Source organism: Nannobrachium achirus (genome assembly GCF_963921795.1).
Source record: "Nannobrachium achirus genome assembly, chromosome: 14".
Classification (NCBI taxonomy): Eukaryota; Metazoa; Chordata; class Actinopteri; order Myctophiformes; family Myctophidae; genus Nannobrachium; species Nannobrachium achirus.
The window spans coordinates 35,193,617-35,210,517 of record NC_137821.1 but is presented as its reverse complement, the minus strand read 5'-3'; the positions used below and the strand labels follow the sequence as shown (position 1 = coordinate 35,210,517).

At 41.7% G+C, this 16,901-nt stretch overlaps 1 protein-coding gene across 1 annotated transcript; it reads right to left on the bottom strand.

Moving 5' to 3' along the window:
* Nucleotides 1–4,454: 4,454 nt before the first annotated feature.
* badb (BCL2 associated agonist of cell death b) lies at nucleotides 4,455–15,486 on the bottom strand. The gene is made up of 4 exons (XM_080741928.1): nucleotides 15,355–15,486; nucleotides 13,047–13,202; nucleotides 10,425–10,609; nucleotides 4,455–9,334 (listed from the first exon to the last, which is right to left on the bottom strand). The coding sequence occupies exons 2-4, from the start codon at nucleotides 13,192–13,194 to the stop codon at nucleotides 9,197–9,199; spliced, it is 471 nt and encodes a 156-aa protein (XP_080598054.1). The 5' UTR covers nucleotides 13,195–13,202; nucleotides 15,355–15,486; the 3' UTR covers nucleotides 4,455–9,196.
* Nucleotides 15,487–16,901: the final 1,415 nt, after the last annotated feature.

Below are 16,901 nucleotides of genomic sequence, written 5' to 3'. Positions count from 1 at the left end.
GGGGAAAACACCAAGCTCTTTGACTTCACCCTGAGTGACACAGACATGGACACACTGTCTTCTCTGGACTGTGGTCACAAATACTGCCGGGACGCCTCAGAGGTGGCATGACACGCCAATGCTTTTGTCTTTTTGTAAAATCTTACAAACCGCTGGACTTGATCAGTCGAAATGTTCTTGTTCACACATGTTTTATACTTCTTAGGAAGTGGCGAGAAACCTTGCCCAAATATAAGACTCACGCAGGGTTCCCACGGTCATGAAATTCCTGGAAATATTTTGAAATTAGAAAAAAATTGTTCCAGTACTGGAAACGTTTTGGAATTGATCAAGGGTCCTGGAAGGTCCTGGAAAAAATAGCTATGCATTGTCTTTGGTTATTGATTTTGTTAATACCTCTGAAATGACAAATTAAACATTGGCCAAATTGTGAAAATAGCCGATCTACATGCTCACAACGCCTCGCTATTTTCACAATAAAACCGTGTTATACAAAATTCCTCTACTCTTAGTGCTCGTCAGGGTGGGGGGTCCCCAGTTCAAATATGATTATTTTGGGGGTCACGGTCTGAAAAGGTTGAGAACCACTGGCATACACTACCTGTCTTTGGGCATTGCGCATAGGAGTAAGCGACTCGTTATTGAGCAGAATTATTGTTATATAGTCCTGGAAATCGGGTTAAATATTCTGGAAAGGTTTTGGAAAAGTTTTGGAAATGAATTGGTAAAGATGTGTGGGAACCCTGCTCACGTCACAGATGGCTGATGTCACAGGTTGGCCATGTGAAATCCGAGGTCCACATTGTAGCCACACCTTATCCATGTGGATCCTGATCCACGTGATTTGATTCGATGTCTTTTTAAAATAAAAATGTATTGCTTCCTCCTTGCTACTGTCAACCATGTTCGTTTAATTTGTCAAAAACCTCCATTAAATTGAATCAATGTGATCCTGCTCCTCACTGCTGCTAATGAAAATTGTCTTCATCACCATAAGAATATTTACTCATCTGCACTGCATTTACAATTAGTCGCTGAGCAATTAACCGACAATATGTCAAGACAAATATTTAGAACTAATCAACACATTTTTGTATATATATCAACGAATCAGCAAGAAAAAAATGTAATCGATTTTTTTGTAATAGACTAAATCAATTAGTCTGATTAATCACTTAACCCTGTATTATTAAATAGTTGATCTATAAAATCTGAACGCATCACATCATGACCCGTTGTGAGAGTTTGAAATCCCTCTGAAGCTGGGGAGGCATCTGTACTATTCCAAGTCTCTCTCAGGTGACTGAACTTTTCATCCTATCTCTAGATGCCAGCCATAGTGGAGCGGCGTAGCTCTTGAAACATGACAAATCGTTCAATTTTGCGATACAAGCGCCAAACTTGGTAGATATGTTGATTGATATATTAGAAACAAATCTGGATATCGGGCCATCAAAAAAAATATTTTTCAAAATGGCCACTAGCAGTTTGTTAAACCTTCCTAAATCACCCTCTAGGAGCGACAGTTTTAGTGATAGGAAGCTGAAATGTTGCATGCTGTGTGTGCATGTTCATGTCAATTGGTTAAAATGGGGTGTGGCAATGGGAGTGGCCTATCATAAAAAGGTGCATAACTTTGATATAGATGCACAGATTTGCACAAAATGTTGTAGAAAGGTTGGTAACGACCCAAATAACAGCTGAGTAACTGTTCACACCATCTTCCAAAAAAGGGGTTTGTCATTAGGACCAGTGTAATACCAGTGTAGTACCAGTACAAAACCAGAAGTTCCCTGTGGTCCAAACACCCAGAGGTCGTAGCGGCACGGGGCAGGGTGGAAGCATGGCTTGGCTTTGCATGTGAGCCTACTGTGGAGAGACGTGGGATACTGAACAAGGCCAAACAGCTTCTCTTCAGTACCTATGATAACATCAAGGGGGAGGAACTGATGGAGAGGGTGCAGAGAGTCCAGGCAGCGCATGGTGAGAGGCAGTATGGAGAAGCCTGGATGAGGACGAGGACCAAGGAAGAGGACCAAGGAGGGACAGGTCGAGGGACACACCAGTGAGGAGAGGGTAGCGACCTGGTTCAACCACTTCCGAGGGCTGCTGGGCACAACATCAGATGGAGAGGAGGAAGATATACCATCATTCCTCCAGGACCTCAACATCAAGGATGATCCCTTCACGGTCACTGAGTTTGCCATGGTGAAAAACACTCTGAGGGTAAGAGAGGGTAAGAGTGCTGTGCCGGACGGCATACCCCCAGAGGTCGTAAAGAACTAATGTATTGACCACATCATCCTACAGTTCTGTAACCTTGCCCTGCTAGGCAACTACAGAGGCATCAGCCTGACCTGTATTGCAGCAAAGGTCTACAACCGGATGATACTAAACCGGATTCGGCATGCCATCGACCCTCACCCAATGAAAACCAAAAAGGCTTTCGAGAGGAGGGAACCACATTATCCCAGATCTTGGCCCTGAGGAGTTGAATTGAGGAGGTGAAGAAGAACAACCTGATGGCTGTATTGTGCTTTTGGTCCTCTTCCTTGGTCCTCTTCCTCGTCCAGGCTTCTCCATACTGCCTCTCACCATGCGCTGCCTGGACTCTCTGCACCCTCTCCATCAGTTCCTCCCCCTTGATGTTATCATAGGTACTGAAGAGAAGCTGTTTGGCCTCGTTCAGTATCCCACGTCTCTCCACAGTAGGCTCACATGCAAAGCCAAGCCATGCTTCCACCCTGCCCCGTGCCGCTACGACCTCTGGGTGTTTGGACCACAGGGAACTTCTGGTTTTGTACTGGTACTACACTGGTATTACACTGGTCCTAATGACAAACCCCTTTTTTGGAAGATGGTGTGAAGAGTTACTCAGATGTTATTTGGGTCGTTACCAACCTTTCCACAACATTTTGTGCAAATCTGTGCATCTATATCAAAGTTATACACCTTTTTATGATAGGCCACTCCCATTGCCACACCCCCTTTTAACAAATTGACATGAACATGCACACACAGCATGCAACATTTCAGCTTCCTATCACTAAAACTGTCGCTCCTAGAGGGTGATTTAGGAAGGTTTAACAAACCGCTAGTGGCCATTTTGAAAAATCAAAATTTGTGATGGCCCGATATCCAGATTTGTTTCTAATATATCAATCAACATATCTACCAAGTTTGGCGCTTGTATCTGCCTTCTGGCTCAACTCTCATTTCTGGCTCAATAGTGCGATTCAGTGACTGCAATACCACTCCTGCTGTTCCGAATCTCCGTCTGATCTCCTGCTCCGTCTTCCCCTTTGTCTCATTCGTGAACAAGACCCCGAGACACTTAAACTCCTATACTCATTCCCTACTTGGAGTGCACAATCCATTGGTTTCCTTCTAATAGCACAACCCAGGAAGACTGAAACCTACCTTTATCCATCAGCTAGCTCATTTCTTTTTTAGATGTGGTGTGAGTTAACTTACCAAACAAGGTTAGGATAATAAAATGCTGGACTCTGCCATCGAAAGCAACGTCTATTTTTACCTAACTATAAAATCTGTCTTTTTGACACATAATGGCCGTCCAGCACGGAATTTGGCTGTGAATGTACTTTTTTCCCTTAAGGGTCCCAGATCCACCCTGCCATGAGCAGTGAAGTTAAAAGTGCTAAACTTTGTATATAAACAGCAAAGGATCTGCTCACTGGGAAGTGTAATATGGAATAGCCCCGGTCATGTTTTTATATTTTTTGGTTTTAGAGTATGTTTATTAGTTAATCTGATTTCACTGCTGACCTATTTAGCACTACCTGAGCTGGTGCAGTCAACAGGGCTTTTCAAACTTTTTCATGTCATTGGACCCCAAACTGTCCTTATAGGCCATGGATCCCTTGGTACCACAAACAAAAACTATTTAGCAGAACAGAGTGAGGTGGACAAGACATCCATGCTGGATGTCCTATGTTCTCAAGGCGGGAAGAGGATGAAGTTAAGTAATTCAGGCCATGGATTCCCATTTCAAATGAAGATAGGTAATGAAACAGATATTATATTTAAATATTTTGGTTTAATATATTTTAGTTTTTTATAACTTTGTCAGGGATCCCCTGGCTGGAACCCAATCACGGACCCATGAGGGCTCCTTGGACCCTACTCTGAAAACCACTGGCAGCATCTCCTTGCTAATCGTGCAGCCCTTGAGGGTATGTGCTCTCTAGTTGAACAGATTGTTTTTTGTATGCGTTTGTTGCACTGTTGTTTGTCCAATTGTTGAGTGGGCAAAAGTATAATAATCGTGATATTGATTTGAAGTCCCATCGCTCAGCCCTACTTACAATGTATAATTATTTGCTTTTAACAATTACTGATCCCAGTTGTCCACGAAAGTCTTTGCCTCTAAGTTTTTTTTGCACCACTATTGCTATAATAAATAAAAAATATGCTCTTTTCACAAGATGTTTCATAAAATTCTTTATTGTTCAGCACAGGATATACCAGCAGTGGCACAATAGTAGAGAAAATACATTTACAAAAGTCATTACAAAAAGAAGAAGGAAAAAAAAACATATTCAAAGTTGGAGTTTCTCCACACAAATCTTTAGATTCAAGTAATACCAAGGATGGATGCAAAGCAACCGGTGCACAGACAGGCAGGGAGTTTTCTAGGATGCGTTCGCTCTCAAAACTGTTGCTTAAAGGAGTACTTTACCCATTTTCAACGTTATCTTCATATAATTGGTCCTCAACAATGTTAATTATAAGATTCCACCATTTTCGTCTATACTCACTCTTTGTCTCATTGGTGCGCAGTTCAGAAACCTGACTATCAAAAATGGGGATTACAAGCTAATGGAAACTACAGCCTTTTTCTTCCTGGAAAGTTAGCAGCATGCTATTATTTCATTCTTGCATCAAATAAAAATATAAAAAAGTTTGAAATCTTGAAATGACCAAACCTGCCTGCTGATGATGTCACTGGTAGTCAGGTTTCTGAACTGTCCACAGTCAACAAACAGACAAGACAGAAATTGTGCCAATTTATTATGAGCATTAGTGAGAACCAATTTTATGAAGATGGGTTGAAACGGTTAAGCGTTAAGACACTGGTTGCCAAAACGGGTACCCATTTTTATGGTACCCGAGTAAATATCCCATATTTCAATTCTTTCAATTTCTTTAAAAAATGTAAATCCAATTTCTTTCTGAAAATCTCAACAACAAAAAAATCAAATAAAAACTTTTAACAAATAGTGAAAATAGCAGACCTTGCAGATAGGGCTGAAGTGGTTAATTCATAGTATTCTTTGCATGTTTGGGAAGACACCGTTTGGGAACCCCTTTTAGAGGTTGTGTGACTCTGTTCAGGGCAGCGCTGAATGATTCTAACCTAACGGGACAGGTAGGGCTGTCACGATTATGACATTTTACATGACGATTAATTGTCACTCAAATAATTGCGATTAACGATTTAATTGCGTTTCTGTCGTTGACAATTACAATCCTGTTTGGCTTGTAGGCTTTGAAGTTGCACGTGGCAGATATGACGCATAACCTAAATATACAAAGAAATGACTGACATATTTGACAACTTTATACTTGAAAAATAACATCGATAGTGGAAATGGCCGATCTACAAGCTCACAACGCGTCACGATGCAACAGGTTGTGAGCTTGTAGATCTGCCATTTCCACTATTTTTTGAAAATATTTGAAAGTATGAACATTTTTCAACATGTGAACGATTATGACAAAATAATTGCGATTAGACGATTATGTAATATTCGGACATGCACCTGTTGGACCGCAGCCACACACTGTGTGGGACACCTGAACATTACACCACATGTAACCACGCTGTTTCACACTGTTGCGTCACATAATTAATGCCCTACTATTTCATACCTAAAATCTTGACCTTCGCCTACAATGACGCATGCCGAAGCAATGTGTGCCCCCATTTCCTGAAGAGTAACGGTTTTGAACGGTTTCATTTTTGCCAGACGGCATCACAGCAATGATTTGATTTTGAATCATTCAGTAGTAGCACTGTTTGCATTGAGTAATGACAACAAAACTGCACCAAGAAAAGAGAATGTGATGTCTTACGACTATTTGTTTCCCTGGTATCTAGCATAAGGTATTTAAACGCTTAAAAGAGAAGGAATGTGGCCTGTTTTTACCTGTGTGCACCTTTACACTTTGCATCCCATCCCTACAAGCTGAGAGGAACTGAATAAGACACGTCGAACAAATCCACTGTATCATCACCACCTTCAACAGTCACATATTGTTTACAATTGTCACACAAATAAGCCAATCCTATGTATCGAGTCTCACTGAGTAGGAGTGCTGATCCCAGGCTATTCATTTAGGCTTCAGTTCAGAATGCAGGCAAATCTGGTTGGTTTCTCAGATCTGATCTATAGCTGTGGTTCTCAAAATGGCGCCCGGGGACCCTCAGTGGTCCTTGAGGGGGATCCAGGGGGTCCCCAGCTAAGCTAAGTTCATGTAGCATCAACATCAATTTAACTACTTTAACCATACATTGGATCTATGAAAATAGCACATCTACAAGCTCACTCAAGCTCAATGCATGGCTATCTTGTTGATCTGCAGTTTTCACAACAATTTTGAAAGAATGTGACACAAATCTCGTATGGGGTCCCTGGCACAAAATATTTTCAGATGGGGGTCCGCAGCCAAGTGCATATACATTTGGGGCTCCTTGACATGGGAAAAAAACACTGACTGAACTATATAACACACGGTCTACACTGTTATTTGCAAGTGATCAGAACAGATTTTATGTATTCAGACATTGTCGACCTGCATTGGTTTCACTGTTGTACGACAAAGTATAAAATAGGGCTTAAGTGGTTAATCAGACTAATCGAATTAGTCGATTATAAAAAATATATAGAAATAAACTTTTTTCACATTATTATTTGTCATTATTTTTTTTTAAGAGGACACGCTTCAACACTATTTGATTAGTCAAAAATAATCAGAGTATCGAGATCTTTTGGCTACAAGATTGGGACCGGATTCCATTTTAGTTCATTTACGGTTTAAGATGAGGCAAACCGTTATAGATCTCTAAGGGCAAATTCAGGTGTCGCTTCAGAGCCTATTTGTCATTCAGAATATACAGTGTGGATGTAAAGCCACGCCGGCAAAGCTGACCCGAGAGATAAGCACTCCTACTCCCAGAGGCCTTGATAGATAAACCATTCCATCTACTCCTGGCATTCAAATCCCAACACAGAGCGATGCCGTGCATTGGAGAAGTGAGGCCGAAGGCTGTTGTGTTTGGTTCTTTACAGCAGTTAACTCATTACCACCTTAAATATTCACAAAACATCAACCCCCAAGATCCATAGATTGTACACTGCCTATTGCTAGCTTGGCCAACATGTGTAATATAAAGATTCTAGGTAAACTTGTGTTCAGTTCATCCCCAACACCCTCAAACAAATTATTTACAGTTTAACCACATTAATCCTCAATTCTTGTTTTTATTCTTTATTTTTTATTTCAAAATTGTTTTTTTATTTTTATTTTTTTATTTATTGTTTTTTCCCCCAAAAGAGAGACAATCTAACAGATCTACAAGCTCACAGTGCAGCACATTGTGACATTTATGAGCTTGTAGACCAGCTATTCTCACTATTTCTCGCAGTATATAGGGCTGGTATAAGTGGTTAAAAGCCCAGAGTCCACCTTTGTTTTGTTGGTGATTCAAGGCTTTACATAGATAAGATTCACGCTGGTTTGTGCTTTTTATACATCTAATTTAATTTGTCACTATTATCTGATAGAAATCTAAACCCTGAAGTTCAGTAGGCAAAGAAGAACAAGAAGACTATTCCAGCACTATCAGATTGTCTGTGTACAAGATTGTTTTTGTTTGATAAAATCGAGACGTACAAAGCGATTGATGATAGTCTTTCTGCAGGTTTTTTTTTTAAGGATGGTGTTTGGCTTTTCTGTAACGTAATGGAAAAATAGATAAAGGACTCATTTGAGTACTTTATCTTTCTTTCCTTTTTTGTCCTCTGAATTAGCAGAGGGGGCACTTCATAAGCCAGGGTTGCTGGCCTTTTCCATGCATACACAGTGTTCCCCATAATTATCTATGTTATAATGTGATATTATGATGAAAATGAATACATGCATGAACGTGACTTGACTTTTTATTGCACTGCCAGTCTTGTGACATGTCCTGACTGTTCTGATTAAGATTCCCGGCTCCAGTTCATCCGTATCCCGGACGCAAACGTCACCACTGAATTATTAAATGACACGAGGAGGGACCAGCGGTCCATTGTGGGAGTATATAAAGAGACGTAAGATCTATATTTCAGTGTTTTATCTCTCCCTCTATGTTGCATAGCATTGACAGGAGAGACAAATCAAACGGAAAGGCTCTTTTTGCTACTAAGTAGTTCCTCTTTCCCATAATTAACCCCACTCTGTTTTCCCTTTCTATCCCCTTCTATATTCAGTGCAGTTATTTTCAGAGCTGTACCTTTTGGTACGTTAGGCAAATCCTGTCGTCACCATTCAATTTTTCAGTTTTCTACCCTCGCAGACCGAGCACGGTGACCAAGTTATTAATCACGTTCAATTCACCAGCCACACGCATGCAAGCGTGAGCAAATATATCAGTCGACACACCTGAAAATGTGACTGGTCAACAAAAAGCACACCAAAAGAAAAAGACAGTTGGCTCAGACAATGTGATTATATTACTGTATATATGAGACTATATGGTGTGGAATCTACAAACGGGAAGCGATTGGACCAATGGTTCTCAAAGTGGTTCTCAGATGGACCCCTTACAGGTCTGTAACTCTGAGACTGTACAAATGGAACTAAATCGTAAATGGACCCATAAGGGTCCATTTGAATGAATCCATTGAATTAAATGGACCCATGAGGGTCCATTTGGCTCCATTTGTACACTCTCAGAATTGAGGGGGTCCTTGAAATTAAAAAAAGGTTTGAGAATCAAACTGGAGTGTACCCTGCTTTGCTCTCTTGAACACCCATCCCTCTTTTCTTCCATCTGCTCTCCACTGTTTGGAAAAGCATTGACAATATTCGGAATTTCACTTTTTCAGCCTCAAACCAACCCCTTCCCTTCCCCCAAAACAAAATAAAACTAAAGAGAAAGTGTCCATGAACCTGGTTGATGTGGGAGCGTCTACTCCGTGCGACTACTGTGGCTGTCATGGTGGCTGTTCTCGCCCTCGGTCTCCTGGTGACTGAAGAGGTAGTTCCACCAGCTTTTAGAGTGGTGCATCTGTCCCGTTGCCCCGGCACTCTTCACCCGCTTCATCCCCTGCAAGAGAGAGAGGAAACCCAAAAGAAATGTTTTACGGACTTGCGCAATATTAGGAAAACGTGCAATATGCGTTAACATTGTTGAATATTGTGGTGACGATATACAAATATTGAAATATACAGCTGCTAACTTAGAACCCAGACAATGAATGGCCTTCTGTAATAGTATTGCTGTCACAATGCCTACAGCCTAAAGCTAAGCTTTTGCAAATTGTGTATGGTCTGTGGACGTGACAAGCTCATGATGCATCTTATCAGAAACACCATTGTGCACTAAACAACAAACCTACAGAGCGACAGTCTTCTCCTTGGTAATCGCGCCAAGTGTGGCAACTTCACAAACCGGCTATTGTTTTTGTATGTGTATTGGGGCACAAGTGTCAATGGATGTTCAGTGTACATCCCTAAGAATGTTGGTGGATTCAGCGTTGACCATGAATTCCCTTACAGAAGGGGTTGGCAACCTTTTCGGCCACGCGATATTATATCGGGTGAGCCCTGTCGCCAGACAGTGAAATCCCTCACTGCTTTATATGCTGCCTGTATCTTTTTCTTGTCGGTGTCTCTTCCTGAACTCATTCTCAATACTGTTGTCTTGTGTCATTGTGCTGTGTCACTAGTAGCAGCCTGGTACTAAACAGGTAACACACATGAGGTAACACACATGGATATGCTGCCAGGGTTATTTCTGTGATAAACCGCCTCCCTGATATCATTTGTTTGTGTTCACATTCAAACCAGCAAGTTTGTACTGCATACCGTATTAATGGATTTTTGGCTGTGTTTTCAAATTGTTCAGGTGATTGACCAAAAATGCCCGGCAATCAACCAGTCAATCCAACATGACGTGGTTGCATTCGAGCACACACAAATACAGTATGTCTTTTTTGAATATTGCCTCAAACACCCCATCCCTCTTTTCTTCTATAGATTTATATCTGCTGCTAAGTACTGTCTCTACATTCACAAGAGACTGTATATTTTCCAATTGATCACGCACCTAACAGTATTTATATATCTGTATATTTGTTTTTCTCCACTCCATTATGACTATTGTTTCTGAAACTGCAACATGTTGGGTCTCTTACCCCTTTGTCCAGCAAGCTGTCAAACTCGTCGCTCATCCTTCTGAGCTGCCGGCCGTATTTCTGGGCGGCCCAGAGGGCAGGCGGTGCAGACAACGACCGTCCCCGGAAAGGGACGTCGTCCTCGCTGTCGAGGTCGACTTCTCTGGAGACGTTAGATTCTGAATTCAGTCTGATCCGACCACTCGCTGCATGGTGTAATTCAGAGAGAGAGAGAGAGGAGGGGTTGATTCTATGTACCGATTAAAAATGTTCCTCGCTGATAGATACCCACAACTCGATACCGAGTACGGATCCAATTTCAGTGTGTAATTTAATAAAATCACACCCGTGTGAAGTGGAGCTGTGTGTGTGTGTGCGTGTGTGTGTGTGTGTGTGTGTGTGTGTGTGTGTGTGTGTGTGTGTGTGTGGATCATGTGTACCGATTTTTGTGACATTTGAAGAAAATATGTAGGAAAAGGAGCAAAAAGTGTGTTTTGGAGAAAATTCAAGATGGCGGAAAATCTATCATGGCGCAAATGGGCGTGGCCTATATGGGGAGATGCGTCATGACCCAAGGAATCCAGGGAAAAAATATTTTTAATTTTCCGACCTACGGTTCAAGAGTTACAGGCCAAAACGTAAAGTGGGGTGTTATGGCGCCACCATGCGGCCAAATGACACAATTATTTTTTATTTAATCCTTGAAATCATTATGAACCTCCTCTCCAAGTCTTGAAACTCTAGCCCCTATGGTTTGCGAGAGACAAATAATTGAATGTGAGTTTTTGCGATTCCCATTATAAGTCAATGGGGAAAATTAATTCACTAATAAATTAATATCAATTAAACTATAGAACCTTTCTCTTAGAAAAGTAATAGCCCACGATTCCCGAGTAAGCCGTTCGATTTGACATATGGCGCGAGTGTGTGGTGGCAAAACTGTGGGACTAGTGGCGTGCCGAAGTTTAGGAAGTTCAGGCTACATACAGACACACACACAGACAGACAGACACACCCACACGGCCACGTATAGGGAGCCTGTGCTTCACACAGCTCCAAAAACCATCTAGGACAGTTGTTCTCATATTGGGGTCCAGGGACCCTCAGTGTTCCTTGAGGGGGTTCCAAATGGACCCTCACAGGTCTGTAACTCTGAGAGCTGTGGGGGTCCTTGAAAGTAAAGTTAAAGTGCAGCTTCAAGTTAGTAAAACTAGCCCTTACCCGTTCAAAGATATGAGCTCCGAAATGATGTGCAGTGTGTGGGTTATGGGATGTGCACTGTGCATACAGTATATGAGGGATGGAAAGTAACTTTAACTGGTGCTTGCATGATAATATGTAGGAGCATCAATGTAAGAAATACCCGTTTTGTTTAATGGCTACAGAGATACTGTGTCCCCCCCCAGCCCGCCCACCCGCTTGCACACACACCCGCCTGCCTGCACACACACACACACACACACACACACACACACACACACACACACACACACACACACACACACACACACACACACACACACACACACACACACACACACACACAGAGCTGGTTAAACATGTTGCCTCATGCTAGATGCAGAATAGATATGCCTCATGCTAGATGCAGAATAGATAGTAGATACACCATAAAAATGCTAATATACAGCATATGATTTGTGAAAGTGACAAACGGGCTTCACAGTTATGTCAGGTGTGTTCATATGCTAATGGTGATGCGATTTCAGATCAATTGCTCCAGCCACTGAGGAGAAACGCTGTTTCAGACAGACAGACACTCACTCACTCACTCAGACATTTCGAAAATTATATGTTTGATAATAATGCGAATAGTACAGTAAAACAGTGGTGCCACAGCAATTGAAGCAATCAAAATACACTATATTACTATTACACAGTTGGAATCTTTAATTAATAATGCATGTTCTGTAAGCAACATTTCAGCAACTGTCATAAGACTAAGACAAATGAGTCGGTGGTTTTCAAGAAGACCAGTGGTTCTCCGGGCAACCCCATGGGCCCCTTGAAGAGGTTCCAGGGGTCCCAAGAAAAATGTGTTAATATAGCATCAAAAACAGTTTAACCACCTATTTATATACATTAGCTATTTGAAAATAGCTGATCGACAAGCTCACAACATATGTCGCGATAAGACACATAGTGAGAACATTTTGAATATGATTGTGATACATTTGAAAGACACAAGCATGTTATGTTATGTATTCGAAATTATTTTACGAGATATGAAATATTTTCAACGCAGGCTTTTGGAAGTGTTTTTTTAGGCACGTGCCTCGGTGCTTTCAGCTGCGAAGAAACACTTTTGTGGACATGGCCCCCTATGAGGTTTCATTTACAGCATACCTGTTTGCATGCCACATGTCACGCACCAGAAATAGCAGATCTACAAGCTCATAACCTGCTGTTTTCTATGAATGATGCTGGCACATCAGCCGTGTAATAGCAGATGTACAAAAATAGCAGATGTACAAGCTCACACTGCGTCACATCATGACGCGTTGCGAGCTTGGTACATATCTGTTATTTTTGATAATTATTTTTGGGAAAATCTTGAGTGTGAGACTGATTTAGAATGCATTTATAGAATGGGCCTCAGGTCTTATTGGTAGCAATGTTCTTTACCTGTCGTTCTGGGCTCAGGCAGAATGAGGGAGTGTCGGCTTTGTGAAGGAGGCGCGCTCCGCTCTCGCTCGCCCGGCGACTGGTCCGTTTCTGACTCCTCTACCTCCTCCTCTGATTCGTCGTCTGAAATGGTGAACTTGGTGGCCATGGTGACATCTGCAGGCACAAGGGCGACTTGAAGAGTTAGTATGGGTTTGTGTTGTTTGTGCTTGTGTGAGTGTGTGTGTTACAGCGAAAGTAAGATATAGCCTACACATGCCAGTCCTATGTCTGATAATTAAAGAGGGACAAAATGCAGACGCTGCTTAAGAGTTATATTTGTACATGCAAGAGTTGAGCAAGATAGGGAAGTAAGAGATATGGTGCTCGGTAAAGAGGTAAACAGTGAAATGCGTGCATGAGCTTTCTAGTACAACAGTGGAATTAAAACCAACACTTTACAATAAAATGAATTATAAATATTTCCCTCTGGGCACAACCAGCTATCCTGGCATGTTTCGTTATCTTTAGCCATGACAAAGCGTTAACCCTTCCATTGTGTTAGGGTCATTTTTGACCAGTTTTCAAGTTTAAATATGTAAAAAGTACATTTTAAATGTCTTTATTGGAACAGTAAGTAACTAAGCCTTAAGAGCCATGAGGCCCATATTGGAACAAGGCTGCATGATATACTCAGAAACCGCTATTTTAACACAACAACATTAATTATTACCATATTATGATCTGGCAGAGAAGTGTGGCTCATTTCCCCCCAAATTGTCAATATTCAATTTTAACATGTTTGAGAGAAACTAGTAATTGTTCTAATTGCGACCGTCAGGGAGCAGTTTACTATGAAAACCTCCACCGGCCTTCCGTCCGTCGGTCGGTCGGTCGGTCACACGTCACACCTTTGCCCTGCTCATATCTCCGCATCAGTATATAGGGCTTGTTTGTTTATTGTATGACATCACGCCACATCATCAGCTGTGGACTCTGTGATGTCATCGTATCGCATCAGTATATAGGGCTTGTTTGTTTATTGTATGACATCACGCCACATCATCAGCTGTGGACTCTGTGATGTCATCGTATCTCCATATATGGCCATCTCCGTATATGGAGATATAAGTCGTCCATGCCCAAGTATGGGCTGGTGAGGTCAGACTTTGTGTGATGCGTAGGTTATCTCCATATATGGAGATTCAACATTCCAGGCAATGCTCTCTTCCCTGATGAGAATTGCCCCTTTATATAGGGCTTGTTTGTGTATTGTATGACATCACGCCACATCATCAGCTGTGGACTCTGTGATGTCATCGTATCTCCATATATGGCCATCTCCGTATATGGAGATATAAGTCGTCCATGCCCAAGTATGGGCTGGTGAGGTCAGACTTTGTGTGATGCATAGGTTATCTCCATATATGGAGATTTAACATTCCAGGTGTAACTATGGCTACCCGTATGACGTGAGAGGTGGAGGTTGTGATATTTGTGGAGATAAGCGACCAACGGTCGCTTATCTCCCGATTAGGGAGTCTTACTGGTATTAGCTATTAGCTATTATGTCCATATAACATTATTATTTATTGTCTTCATTATAGGAAATGTAATGTGAATTTCTACATTGTTATAATTGAAATGTAGCTATATTGAAAGATGAAAACCTAACCTAACCTAACCCAAAATAACATTTGAACCGTGTTTACATGGATGCATAACAAGTCAGCTATGATGTGGGGGAGGGAAAAGGAAGAAATGTATACATTTTTGGAGTATTTGGGCTAAGTTAAATCACGGGTCAAATTTGACCTGCAAGCACCAAACGTGTCACCAGGTTTCTGACACAATGCAAGGGTTAATAATAATCACAACATTGTATCAAAAAGGCAAGAGGGCAGCCCTAAAATCACGAGTTGTTGCGACCACAATCACAACAAATGGCTATCGCTGTCCAGTGTCCACACTCCACTATCACTCCTATTCGCCGGTCCAAAGGTATCCATAATGGAACCCCCCCCCCACGTTGACTCGCTGAGATAAGTGATCACTTCTTGATTAGGCGTTTTGACAAAACCAAAGAGTCCCGATGCAACGCGATCACCGACTGGTCCCGCTGTGTTACAACAGAACAGTGTAATAGACAGTGCATTAACATTGTAACTGTCTATAGGCGTGTTGTTGTTGGACTCCACGCTGCTGTTCTTCTGGTTTTGTTGTTGTTGTTGACTGAGGACAAAAGAAACTTGCGCGGAGTGGGGCGGATGCCGCCGCGGGAGTAGTAATACAGTAGTAATAATAATGTAATAATAATAGTTGTTCTTACCCGCGGTCTTTGTGGTGAGTCGCTGAACGGTGCGGATGTGTGTGTTAAAGCTGGTGATGAGGTGTTTTGGGGGACTCGGTAGAACAGTGCAGTTTAATGTAGGGTCGCTGCTTCGCCCAATCGCGTCGTGTCCGTGCACTGCGGTGACGTCACTGTTGCGAGCTAAAGGACTGGGCTGCGGCTTTGTTTTTCTCGCCGGCTCGCCGTAATGCACCGCGTAGACGCGCAGCGGGAAAGTAGCCCTCACACACCAGGTGTAAACTAAACTAAGGAGATTTATAGTACAATTTTGAGAAGGTATTTGTACTTTACTTGAGTATTTCCAATGCTTTCTCCACTACACTACATCTCAGAGGCAAATATTGTACTTTTACTCCATTACAATAACAGGGTTGTCAACATTGGACTGTCAGAATCCAGGAGATTTATTTTTGGGAGGTGCGCGGAACTCCCCAACCGGGGTCTGGGGGGTCCTCTCCTCAAAACTTATTAATAGATATATTTTCCTGTGTTCTGTTGAATTTTGTGCATGTTTGATACATTTATCAGGCTTACTTTACTAGCATGTGTACAATTTCAGCCTAATATGCCAAATGTAGGTGTACAGATCTGATGACAGAAGCAAAGTAAGACATCTTTAATAATGACATCTCATCTGTAAGTCATTACTTAAGTGAATATCTATATGATCTTGCATGCATTGCCCCCACCCCTAAAGCGGGTCCTCCCCCAAAACATTTTTTAACATAGTAGATTTAATCTCCTGTGTTCTGGTGAATTTTGTGCATGTTTGATACTTTTATCAAGCTTGCTTTACTAGCATGGGTACAATTTCAGCCTCAAAATGCCAAATGTTGGTGTACAGATTTGATTGAAGCAAAATGATATCTTTAATAATGATTTCTCATCTTTAAGTCATTACTTAAGTGAATATCTGTATGATCTTTCTTGCATTGCCCCCACCCCTAAAGCGGGAGGTCTGGGGGTCCTCCCCCAGAACATTTTTAACATAGTAGATGTAATTTCCTGTGTTCTGGTGAATTTTGGGAGTTTGATACAAAATCCAGGAGAAATCCAGGAAATTTGCCAATCCAGGAGACTCCCATCCACTCTTTCTTCCTTCCTTCCTTCCTGGTTTCCTCCTGTTTTTGTTCTGTAACAACACAGCCCCCCCCCCCCCTGCTGCCCACGCACGCACGCACACACACACACACACACACACACACACACACACACACACACACACACTTTTACAAATTATTCATGTCTTTTAAAGGAAAGCATACAAGGACACAAATATAAAATATTATATTACAAATTATTCATGTCTTATAAAGGAGACCATACAAGGACACAGATATTAAACATTATATTATTAATGTCCACATAAAGCAGAGCATATAAGGACACAAAATTTATTAAAGGTGCGGTAAGGTTAGGCCTATAGGTTACATTCACAAAATCATGGCATATGTCTTCTTGATACAATAAGCATGTCACTAAGTACTCTATGGGTACTAGTAAGACACCTGAGGGTGACATGCGAC

Coding starts and splice junctions, on each gene's coding strand:
- badb (XM_080741928.1), bottom strand. CDS start 13,194: ATGGCCACCAAGTTCACCATTTCAGACGACGAATCAGAGGAGGAGGTA. Junction 10,610..13,046: donor GCCTGAGCCCAGAACGACAG/GTAAAGAACATT, acceptor TACACCATGCAG/CGAGTGGTCGGATCAGACTG. Junction 9,335..10,424: donor ACAGCTTGCTGGACAAAGGG/GTAAGAGACCCA, acceptor TCTCTCTTGCAG/GGGATGAAGCGGGTGAAGAG.